The 27,558-nt window shown below is 66.1% G+C and overlaps 1 protein-coding gene across 1 annotated transcript in view; it reads left to right on the top strand.

Moving 5' to 3' along the window:
- The window catches only part of FLNC (filamin C), a 38,792-nt gene extending 11,612 nt beyond the window's left edge, over positions 1-27,180 (top strand). Inside the window, 36 exon segments of the mRNA XM_080577513.1 lie at positions 550-663; positions 748-891; positions 1,743-1,866; positions 1,978-2,138; positions 3,120-3,210; positions 3,336-3,505; positions 4,107-4,224; positions 4,760-5,022; positions 5,801-6,398; positions 7,199-7,372; positions 8,079-8,241; positions 8,621-8,781; positions 9,276-9,443; positions 9,976-10,099; positions 10,488-10,644; positions 11,031-11,220; positions 11,985-12,008; positions 12,110-12,357; positions 12,911-12,998; positions 13,094-13,234; positions 13,311-13,439; positions 13,916-14,089; positions 14,590-14,751; positions 14,836-15,039; positions 15,656-15,808; positions 15,901-16,023; positions 17,079-17,321; positions 19,506-19,775; positions 20,802-20,939; positions 21,785-21,900; positions 21,987-22,116; positions 23,361-23,537; positions 24,657-24,875; positions 25,582-25,648; positions 25,650-25,792; positions 26,957-27,180. Of these exon segments, the coding sequence (XP_080433639.1) occupies positions 550-663; positions 748-891; positions 1,743-1,866; positions 1,978-2,138; positions 3,120-3,210; positions 3,336-3,505; positions 4,107-4,224; positions 4,760-5,022; positions 5,801-6,398; positions 7,199-7,372; positions 8,079-8,241; positions 8,621-8,781; positions 9,276-9,443; positions 9,976-10,099; positions 10,488-10,644; positions 11,031-11,220; positions 11,985-12,008; positions 12,110-12,357; positions 12,911-12,998; positions 13,094-13,234; positions 13,311-13,439; positions 13,916-14,089; positions 14,590-14,751; positions 14,836-15,039; positions 15,656-15,808; positions 15,901-16,023; positions 17,079-17,321; positions 19,506-19,775; positions 20,802-20,939; positions 21,785-21,900; positions 21,987-22,116; positions 23,361-23,537; positions 24,657-24,875; positions 25,582-25,648; positions 25,650-25,792; positions 26,957-27,144 (6,057 nt within the window). The 3' untranslated portion in view covers positions 27,145-27,180.
- The last annotated feature ends 378 nt before the right edge of the window (positions 27,181-27,558 follow it).

Raw genomic sequence — 27,558 nt, 5'->3', positions numbered from 1 at the left:
TACCCCCCTGTCCCCCCCCCGACATGTCCCCTCCCATATCATCTCCATGTCCCCCCCGTGTCACCTCCATGTCATCTCCATGTCCCCCCGTGTCCTCTCCCGTCACCCCTGTGCCCTCCCTGGCTCTTCGTCTGTCCCCCCCATGCCCCACCCCATTTTCTCTCTGTCCCCCCAGTGCCATCCCTTTTTGCCCCCCCCATGCCCCCTCCTGTCCCTCCATGTCCCCCCACGTCTGCGTGTCCCCGCCATGTCCCCCCGTGTCCCCATGTGACCACTTGTCACTTGTCCCCCCCATATTCCCCCCATGTCCCCCCTTCTCACCCCATGTACCCCCATCCCCCAGGTCACCCCACATCCCCCCCCCATGTCCCCCACATGTCCCCCACCCTGCCCCCTCACCCCCCCAGTCACCCCCAGCACCCACGGGTGCCCCTCACCCCTTCCCCCAGCACCCCCCACTCCCCCCCCACGGACACCCCGACACCTCCCCAGTTTGGGGGCCGCCCCCAGGCCCCCCCCCCCACGCCATGTCCCTGTGTCCCCCCCCAGGTGAAGGCGTGGGGACCGGGGCTGGAGCCCTCAGGGGTCATCGTGCAGCGCCCGGCCGAGTTCACCATCGACGCGCGTGGTGCCGGCCGCGGGGACCTGCGGCTCTACGCACAGGTGGGTCCCGAGGGGGGGTCCCAGGGGGGTCCCAGGGGGTCTCAGGGGGCTGTCGGGGGTCCCTCACCTCTGTTGCCCCCCCAGGACGCCGAGGGGTGCCCCATCGACATCAAGGTGAAGGACAACGGGGATGGCACCTACCAGTGTGTCTACGTGCCCACCAAGGCCATCAAGCACACCATCATCGTCACCTGGGGGGGCGTCAATGTGCCCCGCAGCCCCTTCCGCGTGCGTGGGGGTCTGGGGGGGTGGGGGGGCACAGGGAAGGGGGTGGGGGGTGATGGGGGGCGTTGGGGTGCCAGGAGCAAGGGGAAGGTGCTGGAATGGATATGGGGTGCGTGGGGTGCCCAGCGTAGCTATGGGGTGTGTGGGGTGCATTGGAGTGTGGGGTGCTAGGAGCAAGGGGAAGGTGGTGGTGTGGGTATGGGGTGCATGGGGTATGGGGGGTGTGGGGTGCTAGGAGCAAGGAGAAGGGGCTGGGCATGGATATAGGGTGCATGGGGTGTGGGGTGTGTTGGGGTGTAGGGTTCCAGGAGCAAGGAGAAGGGGCTGGTATGGGTTTGGGGTGCGTGGGGTGCCTAGTGCAGCTATGGGGTGCGTGGGGTATGGTGGGGTGTGGGGTGCAAGGAGCAAGGTGAAGGTGCTGGGCATGGATGTGGGGTGCAGGGGGTTATGGGGGTGAATAGGGTGTGGGGTGCCAGGCGCAAGGAAAAGGTTCTGGTGTGGGTATGGGTGTGGGGTGCATGGGGTATGGGGTGCCAGGCACAAGCATCAGGGTGCCAGGCACAGATATGGGGTGTTTGGGACGTGGGGTGCCAGGCACAAGGAGAAGGTGCTGAACACAGGATGGGTGTTATGGGGACAGGAACGGGGTGAGTGACAAGGGGGTGCTAGGTACGGGTATGGGGCACGGTTATGGGGACAGGTCTATGGGGCGCACCCTGGTCTATGGGGCGCGTGGTCCATGGGGTGCCAGGCAGGAGGATGGGGCACACCCTAGGGGGTCTGTGCTCCATGGGGTGCGTGGTCGGTGGGGTCCATGCACCCCACAACACCCCACTGACGCGGGCGCCCCACAGGTGAACGTGGGCGAGGGCAGCCACCCGGGGCGCGTGCGGGTGCACGGCCCGGGCGTGGAGAAGACGGGGCTGAAGGCGGGCGAGCCCACCTACTTCACCGTGGACTGCAGCGAGGCCGGGCAAGGTGGGGACCCGTCCCCGTCCCCCTGTCCCCATCCCCTCGTCCCCATCCCTGTCCCCTTGTCCCTGTCCCCGTGGCACGGTGCCAGCGGCACTGATGGCCCCCCGCCCACAGGGGACGTGAGCATCGGCATCAAGTGCGCGCCGGGCGTGGTGGGGCCGCTGGAGGCTGACATCGACTTCGACATCATCAAGAACGACAACGACACCTTCACCGTCAAGTACACGCCGCCCGGCGCCGGGCTCTACACCATCATGGTGCTCTTCGCCAACCAGGTGCGCCGCCGGGACGCCCGTCCCCACGGGGACACCATGCCGTGGTGGAGCCACCCCCACGGGGCCACTCGTCCCCAGCAGTGCCGCTTGTGCCACAGTGGTGCTACCCCCACGATGCCACTTGTCTCCGGTGGTGCCACTTGTTCCATGGTGGTGCCACCCCCATGGTGCCACTTGTCTCCAGTGGTGCCACTTGTGCCATGGTAGTGCCACCCCCATGGTGCCACTTGTGCCCAGCAGTGCCACTTGTGCCTGGCGGTGCCACTTGTGCTATGGTGGTGCCACTTGTGCCTGGCGGTGCCACTCGTGCCATGGTAGTGCCACTCGTCCCCTACCAGTGCCACTTGTGCCATGGTGGGGATACTTGTCCCCAGGGGTGCCACTCGCACCCCTGGTGGTGCCACTTGTGCCCAGCAGTGCCACTTGTCCCCTAGCGGTATCACTCATCCCCTGGCGGTGTCACTCCTGGCACGCACCCACCCACGTCCCTTGGCCATGCTGCTTTGGGGTTGTGCCACCCCGTCCCTTGGCCGTGTCCCCTGTCCCCTGGCCGTGTCCCCAGCCATGCTGTCTGTCCCCTGGCAGCACCTCCTGGCAGTGTCCCCTTTCACTCAGCTGTGTCCCCTGTCCCTGGCCATGTCCTCTGGCGGCGTCCTTGGTCCTGGCCGTGTCCCTGGGCCACGTCCCCTGTCCTTGCCACGATCCTGGCCGTGTCCCTTGTCCATGGCAGTGCCATCCTGTCCCTGGCCGTGTCCCCTGTCCCAGACTGTGCTCTATGTCCCCTGGCCATGTCCCCTGTCCCTGGTGGTGTCCCCTGGTGGTGTCCTTTGTCCTGGCCGTGTCCCTGGGCCACATACCCTCTCCTTGCCATGACCCTGACCGTGTCCCTCATCTGTGGCAGTGCCACCCCATCCCTGGCCATGCTCCATGTCCCTGTCCCCTGTCCCTGGCCGTGTCCCTGACCCGAGCCTGTCCCCGCAGGAGATCCCCAGCAGCCCGTTCCGCATCAAGGTGGACCCGTGCCACGACAGCAGCAAGGTCAAGGCGGAGGGGCCCGGCCTCAGCCGCACAGGTGAGGGGACGGGGACGGGGTTTGGGGGCTGGGGGGCGCTGGGTTTGGGGGTCTCAGGGTGCTGTGGATCTGGGCGCCGTGGGGCAGGACCCATGGGTGCTGACGGTGCTGGCGGTGCCACGCAGGTGTGGAGGTGGGCAAGCCGACCCACTTCACGGTGCACACGAAGGGCGCGGGCAAGGCCAAGCTGGACGTGCAGTTTGCGGGGCCGGGGAAGGGCCCGGCCGTGCGCGACTTCGAGGTCATCGACAACCACGACTACTCCTACACCGTCAAGTACACGGCCCTGCAGCAGGTGCGCCGGGGGGGGCACCCATGGGAGCCATCCCATAGCAGCCATCCCATGGGGGCCGTCCCATGGGGTCCATCCCATAGTGGCCGTCCCATTGAACCACCCATTGCAGCACCCCATCCACCAGGCATCTCCACGATCATCCCATATGGACACCACCATGGGCACCCCGCCTTTATGGGTACTTCCATGGTCCCCCCCCCCCCATCCCTGTGGGTACCCCAATGGCTCCCCCCCATCCCTATGAGCACCCCCTGTCCCCCCTCCCATGGGCACCCAGTCCCCATGGGCACCCCAACACTGGCACCCCATGGAGCACCCCTATGGGTACCCAATCCCTACGAGCACCCCATGAACCCCTCTATGGGCAGCTGTGCCCTGCTCCCAGCCACCCCACAGGGGCCACCCCTCGCATCCCCAGAACCCCCCAGTCCCCTGGGCACCCCCACAAATGGGGCACCCATGGGGTCCCTGCAGGCTCCCACCCATAGGAGCCCCCAAAATGCTGGGTGCCCCCCTTTCCCTAGCAGCCCCTGGGTACCCCCGGGTGGGTGCAGGGACCCCTCTGGCCCCCAGCAGCACCCTGAGGTGCCGTGTCCTGCAGGGTAACATGACCGTGGTGGTGACCTACGGGGGGGACCCGGTCCCCAAGAGCCCCTTCAGCGTCAACGTGGCGCCGGCCCTGCAGCTCAGCAAGGTCAAGGTGCAGGGCCTCAGCACCAGTGAGTGGGGGCGGCGCTGTGGGGCGGAGGGGGGGGCACCATGGGGTGGGGGGCACCATGGGGCAAGGGGGCTCCATGGGGTGGGGGCACCCGGGTGGTGTATATGGGACCATCAGGCACAGGAGGCATTGTGGGGAGGGTGTGGGACCCCCACGGTGTGGGGTGCCCTGTGGGGTGGGTGCACCAGGGCACGGGATCCCCATGGTTATGGGGTGCCCCATGGGGTGGGTGTGCCCCAGCAAAGTGTAGGATCCCCTTGGTTATGGGGCACCCCATAGGGTGGGTGCACCTGGCAGGGTTGGGGACCCCTGTGGTTATGGGGTGCCCCGTGGGGTGGGTGCACCAGAGCACGGATCTCCCTTGGTTATGGGATGCCCCATAGGGTAGGATGTGGGACCCCTTTGCCGTTGGGGCTCCCCATGGGGAGGGCGCACCAGGACATCCTTGGGGACCCCCTGCAGCTATGGGGCACCCCGGGGAGGGCCGGGACCCTGGGACCCCCCCCCCCATTGACACCTTCCCCCCACCCCCGCAGAGGTGGCCGTGGGGCAGGAGCAGGCGTTCGCGGTGGAGACGCAGGGCGCGGGCGGGCAGGGCCGGCTGGACGTGCGCATCTCGGCGCCCTCGCGCCGCCCCGTGCCCTGCAAGGTGGAGCCGGGGGCGGCCGGCGGCCCCCACCGCGTGCAGTACGTGCCCCCCGAGGAGGGGCCCTACAAGGTGGACGTCACCTACGACGGGCACCCCGTCCCCGGCAGCCCCTTCACGGTGGAGGCTGTGCTGCCCCCCGACCCCTCCAAGGTGAGCTGGTGGTGTGCGTGGTGCACACTCCTTGTTCGTGTGCTTGTTGCACGCTTCTTGGTTGCACGCTTCTGCCTTGCACGTGCTTGTTGCACGCTCCTTGCTCATGTTCCCTTGTTGTGTGCTCCTTCCTCACATGCTCTTCTTGCTGCGTGCCCTTGTTGCACGTGCCTTCCTTGCTCATGCTTGTTGCACGCTCTCAGCTCACACCCGCTTCTTCCTTGCCCACACTCCGTGTGCTCCCTGCTTGCACACGCTTGTTGCACGCTTCTTTCTTGCACACATTTGTTGCATGTCCCTTGCTCACGTGCTCTTGTTGTGCACTTCCTTGCACACGCTTGGTGCACGCTCCCTGCTCGCACTCTCATACCCACCCAGCTGGCTCATGGCTTTGCGGGCTGCACACCCACGCTCCTTGCACACTCCTTGCTCATGCTGAGGGCATCCTGCAGGTGTGCTGTCCCGGTGCACACCCATGACACTCGTGCTTTGCGCACACGTGGCGCTCCGTGCTGCTTGCGTGCACCTGGGTGCAGCCAGAGGGGGCATGGGTGGCGGTGTGCATGGTGTGGAGACCCCGTCCCCTCTCACACCCCCTGTCCCCTCTGATGCCCCCGACCCTTCTCACGTCCCCGACATACCCTGAGCCCTCTGATGTCCCCTGACCCCTCTGAAGCCCCCATCCCCTCCAACATCCCCCATCCCTTCTCATGTCCCCAACGTCCCCCAACCCATCCGATGCCCCCCGATCCCTCTGACACCCCTGACGCCCCTGCAGGTGAGCGCCTACGGGCCGGGTCTGCAGGGCGGCCTGGTGGGCACCCCGGCGCCCTTCACCATCGACACCAAGGGGGCCGGCACCGGCGGGCTGGGGCTGACGGTGGAGGGCCCGTGCGAGGCCAAGATCGAGTGCCAGGACAACGGCGACGGCTCGTGCTCGGTGTCCTACCTGCCGACGGAGCCGGGCGAGTACGCCATCAACATCCTCTTCGCCGAGCGCCACATCCCCGGCAGCCCCTTCAAGGCCGACGTCCGGCCCGTCTTCGACCCCAGCAAGGTGACGGCCAGCGGCCCCGGGCTGGAGCGCGGCAAGGCCGGCGAGGCGGCCACCTTCCTGGTGGACTGCTCCAAGGCGGGCGACGCCGAGCTCACCATCGAGATCATCTCAGACTCGGGGGTCAAGGCGGAGGTGCTGATCCAGAACAACCGGGACGGCACCTACGCCATCACCTACACGCCCGCCTGCCCCGGCTCCTACACCATCACCATCAAGTACGGCGGGCACCCCGTGCCCAAGTTCCCCATCCGCGTCACCGTTGACCCCGCCATCGACACCAGCGGCGTCAAGGTCTACGGCAAAGGCGTGGAGCCCCGAGGTGAGGGCAGTGCGCGGGTGGCCCGGGTGTGGGGTGAGCACGGGGCACTCCATGGGTGCCTCCTCCCCTGGGTGTCCCCGTGGACATCTCCTTCCCCATGGGCATTTGTTTCCCAACGGGCATCTCCATGGGTATTCCATCCCCATGGGCATCTCCACGGGCATCCCCCATGGATATCCCATCCCGTTAGTATCTTTGTGGACGTCCCCATGAGTGTCTTCTTCCCAATGGGCATCTCCTTCCCAATGGGCATCTCCATGGGTGTCCCATCCCCATGGACGTCTCCTTCCTGATGGGCATCTCCATGGGCATCCCATCCCATCGGCATCTTTCTGGGCGTCCCCATGGGTGTCCCATCCCGTTGGGCATCTTCATGTGCACCTCCTTCCCCATGGGCATTTCCTACCCAATGGGAATCTCCATGGGCATCCCATCCCCATGGGGCATCTTTGTGGACATCCCCATGGGTGTCTCCTTCCCCATGGGCACCCCAACCCCATTGCCACCTCCTTTCCCTGGGCTTCTCCTCCCCATGGATGTCTCCTCCCCACGGGCACCCTGATGTTCACCTACAACCACAGGCACCCCAATTGGCGCCCCAAGGGGCACCCCAATGAATATTTCCCCATGGGCACCCCAATGTGCACCCACTCCCCATGGGCACCCCAATTGATATCTCCTCCCCATTGGGCACCCCGATGGGCACCCCGCTGTGCACCTGCTCCCCATGGACACCCCAATTGACACCTCCTCCCCATGGCCCCCCTCGGGGTCACCCCCGTTCTGACGCCACCCCACAGGGGTGCTGCGGGAGGTCAGCACTGACTTCACGGTGGACGCGCGGGCGCTCACCAAGACCGGGGGGCCCCACGTCAAAGCCCGGGTGCTGAACCCCTCGGGCGCCAAGACCGACACCTACGTCACCGACCACGGCGACGGCACCTACCGCGTGGACTACACCCCCTACGAGGACGGTGAGGGACCCCACAGACCCCACTGGGACCCCAGCCCCCACTAGAGGACCCCTTTCCACCCCCAAATCCCAATCGGGAACCTCCCAAATGCCCCCGACTTGAGAACCCCACGCCCCCCAGCTAGAGACTCACACACCCCAGGGCCAGGGATGATTCCCCCCCCCCCAAAAGCCCCCATGAGGGATCCCCTAAAAACCCCAACCATGGACTGTGCCACTGAGGGACCCTTCCCAAAATAATACAACCAGGGACCCCCATAACCTTGCCCAGGGACCCCCAACCCCACTATTTGCCCCCCCCCCCCAACTCCTCCTATGAGGGGTCCCCTAAAAAACCCAACCAGGGACCCCCCAAAGACTCCCCCATGTGGGATCCTCCCCCAAAAAGCAGCCAGAGACCCCTCACCCCTCCCCAGATCCCCCCAATCCCCTTACTTATGGTCCCCCAATCCCCTAGTGGAGCCCCCAACTCCTCCAATGTGGGACCCCCAAAAAAACCCCCAACAAGGGACCTCCTCCCCAAAACCCCAGCCAGGGCCCCCCAAAACCCCTATTTAGGGCCCCCCAATTCCTCCAATATGGGACCCCCAAAAACCTCTGCAATCTGAGACTCCCCCCAGCCCCTCCCAATGAGGCACCCCCCCCATAACCCCCTAGGGCCCTCCCAGCCCCCCGCTGGCCCCAGGGGTGACGTTTGCCCCCCGTAGGCGTGCACCACGTGGAGGTGACGTACAAGGACGTGGCGGTGCCGCTCAGTCCCTTCCGCGTGGCCGTGGCCGAGGGCTGTGAGCCCACCCGTGTGCGTGCCCACGGCCCCGGCCTGGAGGGAGGTCTGGTGGGCACGGCCAACTGCTTCACCGTGGAGACCAGGTGGGCACCGGCACCCTGCCGTGGTGGTGGAACCCCCAGCCCCATGCCACCATGGGCACCCCAGTCCCCTTGCCGTGGTGGTGGCACCTCCATTTCCCTGCCACCATGGGCACCCCAATTCCTTTGTCGTGGAGGTGGCACCTCCAGCCCCATGCCACCATGGGAATCTCCATCACCCTTCCATGGAGGTGGCACCTCTGTCACCCTACCATGGTGGTGGCACCTCCATCACCCTACCACCATGGGCACCCCGATCCCCTTGCCCTGGAGGTGGCACCTCCGTCACCCTACCACCATGGGTACCTCCATCCCCTTGCCCTGGAGGTGCCACCCCCTGCCCCCACCCATCCCCATCCCTGAGTGGCGCCGCTGTCCCCAGGGGCGCGGGCACCGGGGGCCTGGGCCTGGCCATCGAGGGCCCCTCGGAGGCGAAGATGTCCTGTAAGGACAACAAGGACGGCAGCTGCACGGTGGAGTACATCCCCTTCACGCCCGGCGACTACGACGTCAACATCACCTTTGGCGGCCACCCCATCCCTGGTGCGTGGGGACGGGGATGGGGATGGGGGCTCCCCGGGGTCTTCTGCTGTGCTGCCCCCAGGGCAGTGGGGTCCCTGTGGCCGTGCTGTCCCCACATGGCCGTGTTGTCCCCATTGTCACACTGCCCCCATGCCTGTGGTGACCCCATGCCCCTGGTGACCCCATCTCCGCGTTGTCCCCCACTCCATCCCCACGCTGTCCCCTTGCCCGTGATCTCCCTGTCCCCTCACTGTCCCCATGCCCATTTTGTCCCCACGTTGTCCCTATGCCCAAATTGTCCCCATGCCCACATTGTCCCTGCATTGTCCCCGCATTGTCCCCATGCCCATGTTCTCCTTGTGCCTACGTTATCTCCACACTGTCCCCATATTGTCCCCATGCCCATGTTGTCCCCATGCTGTCCCCATGCCCTTGCTGTCCCTGTGTCCGTGTTGTCCCCCTGTCCCCGTGCCGTCCCCATGCCGGCGGTGACGCCGCGCCGTGCCGTGCCACAGGGAGCCCGTTCCGGGTGCCGGTGCAGGACGTGGTGGACCCCAGCAAGGTGAAGTGCTCAGGGCCGGGGCTGGGCCCCAGCGTCCGCGCCCGCCTGCCCCAGACCTTCACCGTGGACTGCAGCACCGCAGGGCTGGCGCCGCTCGAGGTCACGCTGCTGGGACCCACCGGTGCGTGGGGCTGGGGGGCTGTGTCCCATGGGGTGGCCTTCCCGTGGGGTGTCCTGTGCCATGGGGTGACTTATCCATAGGGTGCCTGCCCCGTGGGGAGTCCTGTGCCATGGGGTGACTTATCCATGGGGTACCCTGCCCCATGGGGTGCTTGCCCCGCAGCATGCCCTCCCCTGTGGGGTGTCCTGCTCCATGGGGTGCTCTGCCCTGTGGGGTGACTTCTCCCATGGGGTCCCCTGTCCAGAAGTGATGTGCCCCACATGGTGCCATACTCCATAGGGTGCCCTGTTCCATAGGGGGCTGTGCCCATGGATGCCCTGCCCCACATGGTGCCCTGCCCCATAGGGTGCCCTGCCCCATGGTGTGCCCTGCTCCAGAAGACATCCTGCCCCATAGGATGTCCTTCCCCATAGTGTGCCTTGCCTGCCCCGTAGAGTGTCCTGCCCCACAGGATGCTCTGTCCATGGGTCTCCCTGCCCTACGGGGACCCTGCCCCACAGGGACCCAGCCCCACTGATCCTCCCTCCCGCAGGCCTGGCGGAGCCGGTGGAGGTGCGCGACAACGGGGACGGCACCCACAAGGTGACCTACACCCCGGCTACCGACGGTCCCTACACTGTGGCCGTCAAGTATGCCGACCAGGAGGTGCCGCGCAGGTGAGGGGCAGCGCCCAGCCCCACTGATCCCCGTGCCCTACTGATCCCTGTGCCCCATTGATCCCCGTGCCCTACACTGATCCCCAAGCCCCACTGATCCCTGAGCACCCCACTGATCCCTGTGCCCCACACTGATCCTGTGCTCCACAGTGACCCCATGCCCCACTGGGCCCGTGCCTCACTGGCCCTGTGCTCCACGTTGGCCCCGTGCCCCACTGAACCTTGTCCCCTCCACCGAACCTTGTTCCCTGCACTCACCCCATGTCCCCTACCAACCCTGTTTCCCATATTGACCCCATACCCCACTGACCCCGTGCCACGCATTGACCCCGTTCCCCATACTGACCCCACTGACCCCGTGCCCCCCAACGACCCCGTGTCCCCGCAGCCCCTTCAAGATCAAGGTGCTGCCCGCCCACGACGCCAGCAAGGTGCGCGCCAGCGGCCCGGGGCTGAGCGCCAGCGGCATCCCCGCCAGCCTGCCCGTGGAGTTCACCATCGACGCGCGCAACGCCGGCGAGGGGCTGCTGACCGTGCAGATCCTGGTGAGCCCCACCGCGTGCCTCGTACCGTCCCGTGGGGCGCTGAGACCCATAGGGCTCCCTATGGCCGTCCCATGGGGCGCTGAACCCCACAGGGTGCCCTGGTACCATGCCTTGGGGGGGGGGGCTGAGCCCCATAGAAGGCTCTTACGCCCCTGCAATGGGGTGCCAGGCCCCGTGGTCACACAGCACACATCAATGGGGCGCTGAGCCCTATATGTAACTCTTGCACCCATGTAATGGGGTGCCGAGCCCCATAGGGCCCCCTATGACCATCCCATGGGGCACCAAACCCCATAGAGCTCCCTGTGGCCATTCCATGGGGTGCTGAGCCCCATAGGGCTCCCTGTGGCCGTCCCATGGGGCGCTGAGCCACACGGTGCCCACAGGACCCTGAGGGGCAGCCCAAGAAGGCGGCGATCCGGGACAACGGGGACGGCACCTACACGGTGTCCTACGTGCCCGACCTGCCGGGGCGCTACACCATCACCATCAAGTACGGCGGGGACGAGATCCCCTGCTCGCCCTTCCGCATCCACGCCGTGCCCTCCGGCGACGCCAGCAAGTGCCTCGTCACAGGTGGGCCCTGCCCCACGGCGTGCCCCGCTGCCCCACGGCGTCCCCACGCTGCCCTATGACTTCCCCGTGCCACCCCATGCTACCTCCTGCTACCCCACGGCATCCCCCTGCCGCCCCATTGTGCCCCGTGCTGCCCCGTAGCATCCCTGTGTTGCCCCATGGCATCCTCCTGCTGCCCCACAGATTCTCCGTGCTGCCCCACATCATTCCCTTGCTGCCCCACTGTGCCCTGTGCTGCCCCGTGGCATCCCTGCGCTGCCCCACGCCACCTCCTTGCTGCCCCATGGATTTTCCGTGCTCCCCCACAGCACCCCCTTGCTGCCCCGTTGTGCCCTCTGCTGCCCCACGGCGCACCCATGCTGCCCCACGGCATCCCCACGCTGCCCCACGGCACACCCATGCTGCCCCCTGCCACCCCACGGTTTCGCCTCACTGCCCCACTGCTGCCCCACAGATTCCCTGTGCTGCCCCACAGCGCCTCGTGCCACCCCACACCATTCCCCACGCTGCCCCACACCGACCCACAGCATCCCCCCCCGCGCCCCACAGCTTCCCTCCGCTGCCCCACGGCTTCCCCACGGCATCCCCTCCTTGCCTTGCCCCACGCTGCCCCATGGCTGCCCCCCCATCACCCCCCACCCCACGGCGTCCACGGGTGCCCCCCCGAGCAGAGCAGGACGTGCTGGCCCCCCGGCCCCCCCCGGCCCCCGCAGCCCCCCGCAGCCCCCCCATCTCATCCGCTTTTCCCTCGTCTCTCTTTGCAGTATCCATTGGGGGCCACGGACTGGGTAAGTGGGGCCGGGGGCCAGGGGGCGAGGGTCTGGGTTGGGGGGGTGGGCCGGGCCGGGTCCCCGTGACCGTGTCCCACCCCCCCGCCCCCCCCCCGCAGGTGCCTGCCTGGGCCCCACCATCCAGATCGGGGAGGAGACGGTGATCACGGTGGACGCCAAGGCGGCCGGGCAGGGCAAGGTGACCTGCAAGGTGTCGACGCCCGACGGGGCCGAGCTGGACGTGGACGTGGTGGAGAACCACGACGGCACCTTCGACATCTACTACACCGCCCCCGAGCCCGGCAAATATGTCATCACCATCCGCTTCGGGGGCGAGCACGTCCCCAACAGCCCCTTCCACGTCCTGGTAGGTGGTGGTGGGGGCACTTGGACTTGGGGGCCTTGGAGGGCTGGGAGATGATGACGAGCGCCATGGGGCAGAGAGTTGGGGCCGTAGTGGGTACCATCGGGTCAGGAAGTCGAGGTGGCATGAGGTTGAGCTGAAGCCACGTTGGGCATCATGGGATAGAAGGTCATGGTGGGCACCATGGGGCTGGGGGTTGTGGTGGGCACCGTGGGGCTGGGACACCAAGGGGAGTACCGTGGGGCAGAGCTGGGACCATAGGGAGTACTGGTGGGCCAGGAGATCACAATGGGAGCCACGGGGTAGAGCTGGGGCCGCACTGGGAACCACGGGGTTGGGAGACCTTGGTGGGCACCGTGGGGTTGTGGTGGGCACCGTGGGGCTAGGAGACCGTGACAAGCACCATGGGGCAGGGCTGGGAGTGTAGGGGGCACCAAGGGGATGGGAGATGGTCATGGGCATCGTGGGGCAGAGCTGGGGCCGTGGTGGCCACCCTGGGACTGGGAGACCCCCCCGGGGGGCTGTGGTACTGACACCGCTCTGCCCATGGTGCCAGGCCACGGCGGAGCCTCCTGCCACTGCCGAGAGCCTTCGCCCCTTCAACCTCGTCATCCCCTTCACCGTGCAGAAGGGCGAGATCACAGGTATGGGGTGAGGGGGGCGTGGTGTGGGGCATGGTGTGGGGCACGGTGTGGGACGCTAGTGTCCCCACGGCACCCTGGTGACGCGGCGTCCCCAGGCGAGGTGCGGATGCCCTCGGGGAAGACGGCGCGTCCCAACATCACGGACAACAAGGACGGGACGGTGACGGTGCGCTACGCCCCCACCGAGAAAGGGCTGCACGAGATGGACATCCGCTACGACGGCAACCACATCCCCGGTGAGCACTGGGAAGGGGCTGAACCCTGATCCCCGACGCTGTGGCCCCGTGTCCCTGACTGTCCCCATGTCCCCAGGGAGCCCACTCCAGTTCTACGTGGATGCCATCAACCCGCGGCACGTCAGCGCCTACGGGCCGGGGCTGAGCCATGGCATGGTCAACAAGCCGTGCACCTTCACCATTGTCACCAAGGACGCTGGGGAGGGTGAGTGATGGTCCCAGGGGGGTGGGAGGGGTTGGGAGAGCGTGATGGGCAGCATGGGGTTGGGAGATCATGGGGTCACCAAGGGGTTGGGAGACTGGGGGGGTGCAACTGTAGGTTTGGGAGAACGTGAAGAGTGCTACAGGGTTGGAAGACCATGAGGGACACCATAGGGTTGGAAGACCATGTTAGCCACCATTGGGTTAGAAGATCACGTTGGCCATCATTGGGTTGGAAGACCACAATGGGCACCATTGGGTTGGAAGACCATGATGGCCATGGTTGTGTTGGAAGACGGCGGTGGCCACCATAGGGTTGGAAGACCGTGGTGGACACAATGGGTTTGGGAGATCCTGGTGGCCACCACAGGGCTGGGAGGCCGTGATGAACACTGCTTGGTTGGGAGATGGTGGTGGGCACCATGGGGCTGGGGGAGTGTGGTGGGCGCTGTGGTGCTGACCCCCTGCCCCGTGCCCCAGGTGGGCTCTCGCTGGCGGTGGAGGGCCCCTCCAAGGCAGAGATCACCTGCAAGGATAACAAGGATGGGACCTGCACCGTGTCCTACCTGCCCACGGCCCCTGGGGACTACAACATCATCGTCCGCTTCGACGACAAGCACATCCCGGGCAGCCCCTTCACCGCCAAGATCACTGGTGAGAGGGGGCTCAAGGAGGCCTTTGGGGACCCCCTCTGGCCTTGGGGACCTCTGCCTGGCCATGGTCATGGGGACACCTGCGTGGCCTCTGGGAATCATCGTATGGCCATGGGGTCCCTTGTCCAGCCCTGGCCACCAGGACCCCATTGTATGGCCACGGGTACCATGTCCATGTGGTCCTGGGGACCCCTAAACGGTCGTGGCCATGGGGACCCTTGAATGGCTGTGGGGATCCCACCGTGTGGCTATGGGGACACCTGCATGGTCATGATCATGGGGACCCATGCATGGCCACCAGGACCCCACCACACGGCCTTGGGGACCCTGTGTGGTCACGGGGACCCCATCAGGTGGCATTGGGTGCATTGCATGGCCACCAGGACCCCACCACACGTCCCCACATGGCCCTGGGGATCCCGCTCACGTGGCCACGGGCCCGCAGCCACGGGACCCCCACGCTGCCCCCCCTCTTGCCCCCCACTGACGGTGCCTCCGCAGGGGACGACTCAATGCGGACGTCCCAGCTGAACGTGGGCACCTCGACGGACGTCTCGCTGAAGATCACGGAGACGGACCTGAGCCTGCTGACCGCCAGCATCCGGGCGCCCTCGGGCAACGAGGAGCCCTGCCTGCTCAAGCGGCTGCCCAACCGCCACATCGGTGCGTGGGGACACGGGGATGTGGGGACACGGGGACGTGGGGACACCCAGTGGTGGCGGTGGCTAACGGTGGCGTCTCCCCCAGGCATCTCCTTCACGCCCAAGGAGGTGGGCGAGCATGTGGTGAGCGTGAAGAAGAGCGGGCAGCACGTCACCAACAGCCCCTTCAAGATCCTGGTGGGGCAGTCGGAGATCGGGGACGCCAGCCGGGTGAAGGTGTGGGGCAAGGGGCTGGTGGAGGGGCACACGTTCGAGGTGGCCGAGTTCATCGTGGACACGCGTAATGCTGGTGAGACCACGGGCGGGGATGGGGACGGGGATGGGGACAGGGCAGGGTCATCGGTGTGACGCGGTTAGGGCTGGCATGGGGTGGTGGCCGAGGGCATGTCGTGGCTGAGGCCAGCACAGGACGGGTGGTGGCCGTGGTGGTGGCATGGCTGAGGCCAGCACTGGGTGGTGGCCATGGTGGTGGTGCGGCGGTAGCCAAGGGGCTGATGGGATGGTGGCTGTGATGATGCCATGGTCATGGCTGGGGTGGGATGGGTGGTGGTCATGGCATAGCCAAGGGATGGAGGCCATGGCTATGGCATGGTCATGGTCAGGATGGGATGGGTGGTGGCCATGGCATGGCCAGGGACAATGTAGGATGGAGACCATGATGATGATATGGTCATGACCGGAATGAGATGGGTGGTGGCCATGGCATGGCCAAGGCCAACTTCGGGTGGTAGCCGTAGTTGTGACTGTGTTGGGATGGGCTGGTGGCCGTGATGGTGGCATGGCCAAGGCCAGCATGGGGTGGTGGCCGTGGTGGTGGCACGGCCGTGGCCAGGATGGGCTGGTGGCCTCATGACGCCCCCGTCCATGCTGGGGAACGGCCCCAAACATGTCCTCACTCTGCCCAGGCTATGGCGGGCTGGGCCTGTCCATCGAGGGCCCCAGCAAGGTGGACATCAACTGCGAGGACGTGGAGGACGGCACCTGCAAGGTCACCTACTGCCCCACCGAGCCCGGCAACTATATCATCAACATCAAGTTCGCTGACAAGCATGTCCCAGGTGGGCGCGGGGACGGGGCGGGGGCTGGCGAGGTCCCCCCAGGGAGGGGTGGCTGGGGTGGGCACGCTGAGCTGGTGGCTGTCCCCCCCCAGGGAGCCCCTTCACGGTGAAGGTGACGGGCGAGGGGCGCATGAAGGAGAGCATCACGCGCCGGCGCCAGGCCCCCTCCATCGCCACCATCGGCAGCACCTGCGACCTCAACCTCAAGATCCCAGGTAGGGCGCGCGTCTTCCTCCTCCTCCTCCTCCTCCTTCTCCTCCTCCTCCTGCTCCTGCGCCTCTGCGGCGGGGACGGGGACAGGGACAGGACATGGACAGGACAGGGACAGGGCAATGACAGGGACAGGACAGGGACAGGACAGGGACAGGGACGCGTCTCGGCCGCTCCAGCTCTGATTTCCGCCGCCTTCTTCCTTCTCTCCTCGTCCGTCCGTGCATCCGTCCCCGTGTCCGTCCGCGTGTGCCTGTGCCCCTCCGTGCGTGCGTCCCTCCGGGTTTGTCCATCTGTCCGTGCCCCCACCCATGTGTCCATCTGTCCATGCCTGTGACCGTCTGTGTACTGGCCCGTCTGCCCGTGTACCTGCCCGTCCATCCGTGCCCATTCATCCCCGCACACCCTCCTCCACCTGTGTAACCATCCATCCACCCATCCATCCGTGTCTCCATCCTTCTGTGCTTCTCTCCATCCATCTGATGTCCATCCATCCATCCATGTTTCCGTCCATCCATTCATCCGTCACTCATCCAACCATCAACTTTCCATGTGCCTGCCCATCCGTCCGTCCATCCATCCATCCACGTGTCCATGCATTCATGCATCCATTGTGCATCCACCCACCCACCCATCCATTCATCATCCATTCATGTGTCCGTCCATCCATCCATCTATCCATGCATCCATCAATCATCCATCCATGTTTCCACCCTTCCATCATCCATCTATCTATGCATGCATGCATCCATCCATCCATTCATGTTTTCACCCATCCATCCTTCTGTCCATATTTCCATCCATCCATCCATCCATGTGTTCATCCATCCATCCATCCGTGCACCCATGTTTCCACCCATCCATCAATCCATTGATGTGCCCATCCACATTTCCATCCATCCACGCACGTGTCCATGTGTCCTCATGTCTTCCCATGTGCCACTGTCCCCGTCCCCGTTGTCGGTGTCCCCGTGTCGGTGTCCCCGTGTCGGTGTCCCCGTGTCGGTGTCCCCGTGTCGGTGTCCCCGTGCCCGCCCGGCGCGCGGCGGCGGCGCCGCAGGGAACTGGTTCCAGATGGTGTCGGCGCAGGAGCGCCTGACGCGCACCTTCACGCGGAGCAGCCACACGTACACGCGCACCGAGCGCACCGAGATCAGCAAGACGCGCGGCGGCGAGACCAAGCGGGAGGTGCGGGTGGAGGAGTCCACGCAGGTCGGCGGCGACCCCTTCCCCAACGTCTTCGGGGACTTCCTGGGCCGTGAGGGCCTGGGCGCCTTCAGCAGCATCGCCCGCGGCCAGGAGGGTGCGTGCGGGGCGTGCGTGTGCCGGGGCGTGCGTGTGCCTGCACCAGGGGCTGGGTGCACCTGCATGGGGGCGTGCTTGTGCGAGGGATGGGTGCATGGGTACATGGGAGAGAGCTTGTGCAAGGGTTGGGTGCACCTGCATGGGGGAATGTGCTTGTGCAAGGGCTGGTGCATGTGTACATGGGGGGCATGCTTGTGCAAGGGATAGGTGCATGTGTACATGGGAGAGTGTTTGTGCAAGGGCTTGGTGCACCTGTACATGTGGAAACGTGCTTGTGCAACGGCTGGGTGCATGTGTACATGGGAGAGTGCTTGTGCAAGGGCTGGGTGCACATGCATGGGGGAATGTGCTTGTGCAAAGGCTGGGTGCACTTGCACATGGGAGAGAGTGCAAGGATTTGGTGTATTTGCACATGGGAGCCTGCTTGCACAGGTGCTGGCTGTGCATTTGCACCCAGGACTCTGCTAGCAGAAGGGCTGGATGCACATAGGAGTTTGCACGAGCCATGGGTGTGCATTTGCATATGGGTTTGTGCATGCACATGCTGCACCTTGGACAGTGTTTGCACGGCACCGTGTGCCTGTATGGGGCCGGGTGTGCGCTTGCACGTGGGAGGGTGCTTGCTCAGGGCTGTGCACGCTTACACAGTGCTGTGGGCGATGCACAAGAGCACAAGCTTGCACCAAGGCTGAGCGTGGGTTTGCACACAGGAGCGTGCTGGCACAGGGGCCGTGTGCTCACCATGCATGGCATGAGCGTGTTTGCACAGGGCTGTGTGTGCTTGCACAGGGGTGTGCCCCCCCAGGGGACCACGCACCTTCCCACGGCAGCTGCACGTGCCCCTTGCACGAGGCCTTGCACAAGGGCTGGCTCACACAGGCCCGGCACACGCCTTCCCCTGGCACAGGGCATTTGCGCAAGGTGCCTTGCACGAGGCTGCCCTTGCACAAGCGTGGCAGCTGGGCACTGGTGACGCGGTGCTCACAAGAGGTGCGCGTGCCCTTGCACAGGCTAACACGGGCCTTGCACAGAGCCCTTTGCTCAAGCGTGTGGGTGTGTGTGATCACGGGGGCGTGCAAGCCCCTAGCACGAGGGTGTGACCTCACGGCGTGCACACCTAGAGGCGCGTGCTGGGCGGGTCCTTTGCACTGGGGTGTGTACACGCTGGGGACGTCTGCTCACGGGCGTGCTTGTGCCCCGCGCACGAGGCTGCACGCTCAGCAGGCGAGGGGGCACGGGGGGGGGGGTGCGTGTGCCCTTTGCACGAGGGTGCAGGCTCCCTAGGGCACCTGCAGACCCCTCGCTGCTGGCTGCAATCTCCTTGGGGTGCGTGCAAGCCCCTTACGGGGGGGGGGGGGTGTGTGTGCAGGCTTTTTGGGGTGCGTGCAAGCTCTTAGCAAACGGGTGCACGGTCTTGGGGTGCATGCAGACCCCTTGCAAACAGGTGCATGCTCCACAGGGTGCATGCAAGCCCCTTGCAGACAGGTGCATGCTTTTTGGGGTGCATGCGAACTCTTAGCAAACAGGCGCAGGCTATTGGGGTGCATGAAAACCCTTTGCAAATGGATGCACACTCTTTGGGGTGCATGAATCCCTTTGCAAGGGGGTGCAGGCTATTGGGGTGCACGCAAACCTCTTTTAAATGGGTGCAGGCTCCATGGGGTGCATGAAGCCCCCCAGCAGATGGGTGCACGCTCTTGGGGTGCACGCAGCCCCCTGGCAAAGAGGTGCAGGCTATTGGGGTGCATGCAACCCTCTTGCAAAGGGGTGCAGGCTATTGGGGTGCATGCAAACCTCTTTTAAATGGGTGCACACTCTTGGGGTGCACGCAGCCCCCTAGCAAACGGGTGCAGGGTATTTGGGTGCATGAAAACCATTTGCAAACGGTGCAGGCTCTTTGGGGGTGCATGAAGCCCCTCGCAAAGGGGTGCAGCCTGTTGGGGTGCATGAGAACCCCTCATAAATGGGTGCGCGCTCCATGGGGTGCACGCGGCCCCCCAGCAGATGGATGCAGGCTTTTTGGGGCGCATGCAAACCCCTTACAAACGGGTGCGCTCTCTGGGGCGCATGCAAGCTCTTAGCAAATGGCTGCACGCTCCCTGGGGTGCATGAAGCCCCCCCTGGCAGAGGGGAGCAGCCCCCCCCCCAGGACCCCGTGGGCGCAGTGACCGTGTCCCCGCAGGCGAGGCGGCCCCCCAGGAGCTGACGGCGCAGGTGCTGAGCCCCTCGGGGAAGCTGTTCGACGCCGAGGTGCTGGAGGGGGGGGACAGCACGTACAGCGTGCGCTTCGTGCCCCAGGAGATGGGCCCCCACACCGTCAACGTCAAGTACCGGGGGCAGCACGTGCCCGGCAGCCCCTTCCAGTTCACCGTGGGGCCGCTGGGCGAGGGGGGGGCCCACAAGGTGCGCGCCGGGGGCACCGGCCTGGAGCGTGGCGTGGCTGGGGTGCCAGGTGAGGGGGGTGGGGGGGGTGGGGGGGGTGATGGGGTGGGGAGGGGGAATGGGGGTGTGATGGGGTGGGGGTGTGGTGGGATGGGGGTGTAGTGGGATGGGGGGAGTAATGGGATGGGGCATAATGGGGGTATAACGGGGGCATAATGGGATGGGTGTGTAATGGGATGGGGGGAGTCAATGGGATGGGGGGCAACAGGGTGGGGGTGTAACGGGTTGGGGGTGTAACGGGTTGGGGGGGCAATGGGGTGGGGGTGTGATGGGAAGGGGGTGTAATAGGATGGAGGGGAAATGGGATGGGGGTGTAATAGGATGGGGGTGTAATGGGATCGGGGGCAATGGGGTGGGGTGTGACGGGATGGGGGTGTAATGGGATGGGGGGGCAATGCGGTGGGGCATAATAGGGGTGTAATGGGATGGGGGTGTAATGAGATGGGGGTACAATGGGGGTGTAATGGGATGGGGGTGCAACAGGGGTGTGATGGGATGGGGGTGTAGTGGGGGTGCAATGGGATAGGGCGGCAATGGGGATAGGGGTGCAACAGGGGCACAGCGGGGGTGCAACGGGGGTTTCATGGGGTGGGGGTACAATGGGGTGCAATGGGGGTTTGGGGGGCATGCAGTGGGATGGGGGGGAAGGGGGTGCAATGGGGGTTTGGTGGGGGTGCAATGGGGAGGGGGTGCAATGGGGATAGGGTACAAGGGGGGCACAGTGGGGGTGCAATGGGGGTTTCGTGGGGTGGGGGTGCAATGGGATCGGGGTGCAATGGGGTGCAATGGGGGTTTGGAGGGGGTGCAATGGGGAGGGGGTGCATTGGGGATAGGAGCACAACGGGGGTGCAGCAGAGGTGCAATGCAGCTGGGGGTGCAATGGGGGTGCAATGGGACACGTGTGCAATGGGGTGGGGGTGCAATGGGGTTTGGGTGCCCCGGGGGTGCAGTGGGGGGTCCGTGGGTGCAGGGCAGGGGACGCAGCGGGCGGGGGGCACACGGACCTCCCCCAGCTTCCGCCCCCATCCCCCCCCAGCCGAGTTCAGCATCTGGACGCGCGAGGCAGGTGCCGGGGGGCTCTCCATCGCCGTGGAGGGGCCCAGCAAGGCCGAGATCTCCTTCGAGGACCGCAAGGACGGGTCCTGCGGCGTCTCCTACGTCGTGCAGGAGCCCGGTGGGTCTGGGGGTCCCCAGCGGCACCGAGCCCCCCTAGTCCCAAATCCGCCCCCCAAGCCCCGGAGCTTGTGGCTGGGGCCAGGGGAAAGGCGCTGGGGAGGGGGGTGCCCATGGCGGGTGGGGGGGTTCCTGTGCATCCAGGAGGGATGTCCCCATGCAAGGGGGTCCTTGTGCAAGGGTGTCCCTGTGCACAAGTCTTCCCTGTGCAAGGATGTCCCCACCCAAGGGTGTCCCCACCCAAGGGTGTCCTTGTGCGAGGGTGGCCCCAAGAAAGGTTGTCCCCATGTCCCCATGCAGAGGTGTCCCCACGCAAGGGGGTCCTTGTGTAGGGGTGTCCCTGTGCACAAGTCCTCCCCGTGCAAGGATGTCCCCACCCAAGGGTGTCCCCATGCAAGGGGGTCCTAGTGCAAGTGCGTCCCCATGAAAGGATGTCCCCAAGTAAAGTCCCCATGAAGAGGTGTCCCCATGCATGTCCCCATGTCCCCATCCAGAGATATCCCCACCCAAGGGTGCCCCCACCCAAGGGTGTCCTTGTGCATGTGCGTCCCCAGGCAAGGATGTTCCCACGCAAGGGGGTCCTTGTGTAGGGGTGTCCCTGTGCACAAGTTCTCCCCGTGCAAGAATGTCCCCACCCAAGGGTGCCCCCACCCAATGGGGTCCTTGTGCGAGTGTGTCCCCGTGAAAGGGTGTCCCCAGGCAAGGATGTCCCCATGCAGAGGGGTCCCCATGCAAAGTCCCCGCCCAAGGGTGCCCCCGCCCAAGGGTGCCCCCACCCAAGCCCCCCACCCCTGCCCCGTGCAAGGGTGCCCCGGTGCGAGCCCCCCCCCCCGCACCCTCCCGCAGGTGACTACGAGGTGTCCATCAAGTTCAACGAGGAGCACATCCCCGACAGCCCCTTCGTGGTGCCGGTGGCCTCGCACTCGGACGACGCGCGGCGCCTGACCGTCACCAGCCTGCAGGTACCCCCCGATGTCCCCCGACGCCCCCCATCATCATCGTCCCTGGCCCCCCCAAAGGCCGTGCCAACACCCCGTCCCCCCCGCAGGAGACAGTGACGGTGAACCAGCCAGCGTCCTTCGCCGTGCAGCTGAACGGGGCGCGCGGCGTCATCGACGCCAAGGTGCACACCCCGGCCGGCGTGGTGGAGGAGTGCTACGTCTCCGAGCTAGACGGAGGTGGGCGCGGGGACATGGTGGGGGGGGGGGGGGGACATGGGGACACGGGTGTGGGGACATGGGGTGTGGGGATGTAGGGATGTAGGGACGTGGGGTATGGGGACATGGGGTGTGGGCGCACAGGGACACGGGTGTGGGGATGTAGGGACGTGGGGACACGGGGTGTGGGGACACGGGGTGTGGGGACATGGGTTGTGGAGACATAGGGATACAGGTTGTGGGGGCACCAGGTGTGGGGACACGGGGACACGGGCTGTGGGGACACAGGGACACAGGGACAAAGGGTGTAGAGACACAGGGATACAGGGTGTGGGGACACGGGGATATGGGCATGTGGGGAGGTAGGGACATGAGGATGTGGGGACACGGGGATGTGGGTACAGGGGGACATGGGGATGTGGGGACACAGGGACATAGAGACATGAGGATGTGGAGATGTGGGGATGGAGGGACATGGGGATATGGAGATGTGGGGACAGGGGGACATGGGACAGATACGGGGACACGGAGAACGTGGGGATGCAGGGAGGTGTAGGACGTGGGGACATGGGGTGTCGGGACATGGGGACATGGAGACAAGGAGGACATGTTCAGGGATGTGTGGGACACGGGGACATGGAGAGATGGGGTTGCAGGGACATGGGAACGTGGGGATATGGAGACAGAACATGGGGGTGCAGGGACACAGGGGACACGGGGAGATGGAGATATGGGGGACACAGATTTGCAGGGACATGGAGGACCTGGGGATGCAGGGACATGGGGGACAGGGTGACACTGGGGACATGGGGATGCAGGGACGCGGGGACTTGGGTATGTGGGGACAAAGATGCGGGGACATGGGGACACAAGGACGTAGAGGACATCTGTGGACATGGGGACACGGGGACATGGGGATGCAGTCACAGGGATGTGAGGATGTGTGGACGTGGGGACAAGGACACAGGGACATTGGAAGGCAGGGATGTGCAGGACATGGGGACTTGGGGACATGGGGACATGGCGTCATGCAGCGCGGGCATGGGGGATGCAGGGACAGAGGGGACGTGGCAATAGTGGGAACTGGGGACAGGGTGTGGGGCCACGAGGGCTCGGGGACACGGGGCCATGCGGCGTGGACATGGGGACGTGGGGACAAGGGTGTGGGGTCACAGGGGTGCAGGGACATGGAGACACGGAGTGTGGGGTCAAGGGGGTGCAGGGACACAGGGACGTGGGGTGACATCGCAGTGTCCCCCCCCCAGACAAGTACTCCATCGGGTTCCTGCCGCGGGAGAACGGGGTGCACTCCATCGACCTGCGCTTCAACGGGCGCCACGTGCCCGGCAGCCCCTTCAACATCCGCGTGGGCGAGCAGAGCCAGGCCGGGGACCCCGGGCTCGTCACCGCCTACGGGCCCGGCCTCGAGGGCGGCATCACAGGTGACAGCGTGGGGACACAACGGGGCTGGTGGCACGGGGGGGCGTGGGCGTGGATGGGGGGACATGGACGTGGCGTGGGGTGGGGGCAGTGGGGACAAGGCCGTTCCTATAGGGTGGTGGCAATGGGAATGTGCCCGTGCATTTGGGGTGGGGACCTTGGCAGTAGGGTGGTGGCAACAGGGACATGGCCATGGCATGGGGTGGTGGCAATGGGGATGTGCCCACGCCTATGGGGCGGTGGCAGTGGGGACATGGCCATGACCATGGCATGGGGTGGTGGCAATGAGGCCGTGGCTTTGCCTATAGGGTGATGGCAGTGGGGACTTGGCCATGGCATGGCCTGGTGGCAGTGGGGACATCGCTATGGCAGTAGGACGGTGGCAGTGAGGGCACGGCCATGGCACGGGGTGGTGGCAAGAGGGACATGGCTGTGCCTATAGGGTGGTGGCAATGGGAATGTGCCCATGCCTTTGGGGTGGTGGCAGTGGGGCCACAGCCATGGCATGGGGGGGTGGCAATGGGGATATGGCCATGGCAATAGGATGGTGGCAATAGGGACATGGCCATGGCACGGGGTGGTGGCAGTGGGGCCATGGCCATGGCAGTAGGATGGTGGCAATAGAGACACGGCCACGGCATGGGGTGGTGGTAATAGGAACATGGCCATGGCAGTAGGATGGTGACAATAGGGCCATGGCCATGGCATGGGGTGGCAGCAGTGGGGACGTGGCCATGGCATGGGGTGATGGCAATGAGGATATGGCCATGGCGTTAGGATGGTGGCAATAGGGCCGTGGCCATGGCAGTAGGATGGTGACAATAGGGACATGGCCATGGCACGGGGTGGTGACAATAGGGCCATGGCATGGGGTGGTGGCAGTGGGGCCATGGCCACGGCATTAGGATGATGGCAATAGAGACACGGCCATGGCACGGGGTGGTGGTAATAGGAACATGGCCATGGCAGTAGGATGGTGACAACAGGGCCATGGCCGTGGCAGTGGGATAGTGGCAATGGGGACGTGGCCATGGCACGGGGTGGCGGCAGTGGGGCCGCGGCTCCGTGCGGCGGCCGCGGGGCCGTGTGCTGGCGGCAGCGGGTGACACGCGCGCGTGCAGGCGTGTGCTCCGAGTTCCTGGTGAAGACGGCCAACGCGGGGGCGGGCGCGCTCTCGGTCACCATCGACGGCCCCTCCAAGGTGAAGCTGGACTGCGTGGAGTGCGCCGAGGGCCACCGCGTCACCTACACCCCCATGGCCCCCGGCAACTACCTCATCTCCATCAAGTACGGCGGCCCCCACCACATCGTCGGCAGCCCCTTCAAGGCCAAGGTCACCGGTACGGTGCTGGGTACAGGGACAGGTCCATGGGAGGATGACCGGGGTGGCACCAGGGGGGCGTCCCCAGGGTGGGGGACAGAGGGTCCCTAAGGTGACACGGAGGGGGTGTCCCCAAGATGGTGGGACAGGGGGGTCCTTGGGGTGGTGTGGTGGGGGTATCCCCAGGGTGGGGGGAGAGGGGGTGCCCGGGGTGACACGATGGGGGTGTCCCCAGGGTGGGGGACAGGGCGTACCCGGGGTGACACAGTGGTGGGGGGACATGGGGTCCCTAGGGTGACATGGTGGAGGTGTCCCCTTGGTGGTGGGACAGGGGGTGCCCAGGGTGACATGATGGGGGTGTCCCCAAGATGGGGGGCCAGAGGGTCCCCAGGGTGACATAATGGGGGTGTTCCTGGGGTGACATGGGGGGGGGGTGTCCCGAAGGTGACGTGATGGGGAGACCCCAAGGGGCTGTGACAGTGGGGTCCCCAGGGTGGCATGATGGGGCATCCTCAGGGTGACCTCAGGGGGGTCCCCAATGGGACGTGATGGGGGGGTCCCCAAAGTGCCTGCTGGGGATCCCCATGGGGACGTGATTGGGGGGGTCCCCAAGGGGATGTGATGGGGGTCCCCAAGGTGATGGGTGGGGGTCCCCAAGGGGACATGATGGGGGTCCCTGGGGCGCAGCGGGGGGGACACCGCGGTGACACCCCTCCCGCCCCCAGGCCCGCGGCTGTCGGGGGGCCACAGCCTCCACGAGACGTCCACGGTGCTGGTGGAGACGGTGACGCGGGGGGGGGGCGCGGGGCCCCCCCGCCTTCGGGGCGCTCCCCAAGTTCTCGTCGGACGCCAGCAAGGTGGTGGCGCGGGGCCCGGGGCTGGCCACCGCCTTCGTGGGGCAGAAGAACCACTTCTCCGTGGACTGCAGCAAGGCCGGTGCGTGGGGGGGGGGGATCGGGGGGATCCCGGGGGGTCCCAGGGGGGTGGGGGGGTCGGGGAGGGATCTGGGGGGGTCTGGAGTGGGGATTGGGGGAGAGCCGGGGGGATCTGGTGTGGGGAGTGGGAGGAATCGGGGGAGATCTGGCGTGGGGATTGGGGGGGCTCCAGGGGGATCTGGTGTGGGGATTGGGAGGGATCTGTGGGATCAGCCGTGGGCATTGGGGGGGGATCTGGGAGGATCCGGTGTGAGGATGGGGGGGATTTGAAGGGATATGGCGTGGGAATGGGGGGGGGGGGCAGGGGGATCAACCATGGGCATTGGGGAAAAAATGGGAGGAACTGGTGTGAGGCCTTGGGGGGATCTGAGGGGATCTGGGGAAATTTGGCAGGGGGATTGGGGGCGTTCTGGGGGATCACAGGAAGATCCAGGGGGATCTGAGGCGATCCGGCATGGGGGTTGGAGGGGATCCTGGGGGTGTTGGGGTGGGGGTGATGTGCCGGGGGGATCTGGTGGTGGTGGTGGTGGGGATCTAGTTGCGGTGGGATCTGGTGGCAGTGGGGGTCTGGTGGTGGTGTTGGTGGGAATCTGGTGGTGGCAGTGGGGATGTGGTGGGGGGATCTAGTGTGGGGGGTGTGGTGGTGGTGGGATCCAGTGGGGGGATCTGGTGGCAGGGGGATCTGGTGTGGGGGGGAACTGGTGGCAGTGCTGGTGGGATCTGGGGGTGGTGGGGTTCTGGTAGCAGTGGGGATCTGGTGGTGGTGGTGGGAATCTGGTACTGGTGGGATGTGGTGGTGGTGGGATCTGGTGTTGGGATCTGGTGGGGAGGTCTGGTGATGCTGAAGGGATCTGGTGGTGGTGGTGGGGATCTGGTGGTGGAGGGGATCTAGTGGCAGCGGTGGTGGGGATCTGGAGGTGGAGGGGATCTGGTGGTGGAGGGGATCTAGTGGCGGTGGTGCTGGGGATCTGGCGGTGGTGCTGGGGATCTGGTGGTGGTGCTGGGGATCTGGTGGTGGAGGGGATCTAGTGGCGGTGGTGCTGGGGATCTGGCGGTGGTGCTGGGGATCTGGTGGTGGTGCTGGGGATCTGGCGGCGCTGGTGGGGATCCGCGGGCGGTGGGGACCCTCCGGGATCGGCCGCCTGAGCGGCGTCGCGCCCCGCAGGCAGCAACATGCTGATGGTGGGCGTGCACGGCCCCAAGACGCCGTGCGAGGAGGTGTACGTGAAGCACGTGGGCAGCCGCGTGTACAACGTCACCTACACGGTGAAGGAGAAGGGCGACTACCTGCTCATCCTGCGCTGGGGCGACGACAACGTGCCCGGCAGCCCCTTCCGCGTCTCCGTGCCCTGAGCGCCGCCGCGCGCCCCAATAAAGCGCTGACACCCCCGGGGGGCTGCGTGGTGGTTCTTGGGGTCCGGGGGGGGTGGTCTTGGGGTCCTGGGCGGGGGTCTTGGGGTCGGGGGGTGCTGACACCCCGGGGGGCTGCGGCGTGGTGCTTGGGGGGGGTGTCTTGGGATCGGGGGGTGGGGTTGGGGGGTCCTGGGGGGTCCTGGGGGGGTCCTGGGGGGGTCCTGGGGGGTCCCAGGCACTGGGGCGCTTGGGGTGGTCCTGGGGTCAGGGGGGTCTTGGGGACAGGGGGTGCTGACACCCCGGGGGGCTGCGGCATGGTGCCTGGGAGGGGGGATCTTGGGATCGGGGGGGGTGGGGTTGGGGGGTCCTGGGGGGGTCCTGGGGGGTCCCAGGCATTGGGGGGGGCCTGGGTGG

Source organism: Anser brachyrhynchus, assembly GCF_964034855.1.
Source record: "Anser brachyrhynchus genome assembly, chromosome: 1".
NCBI classification, from domain to species: domain Eukaryota; kingdom Metazoa; phylum Chordata; class Aves; order Anseriformes; family Anatidae; genus Anser; species Anser brachyrhynchus.
This window is presented reverse-complemented; position numbering and strand designations above follow the sequence as displayed.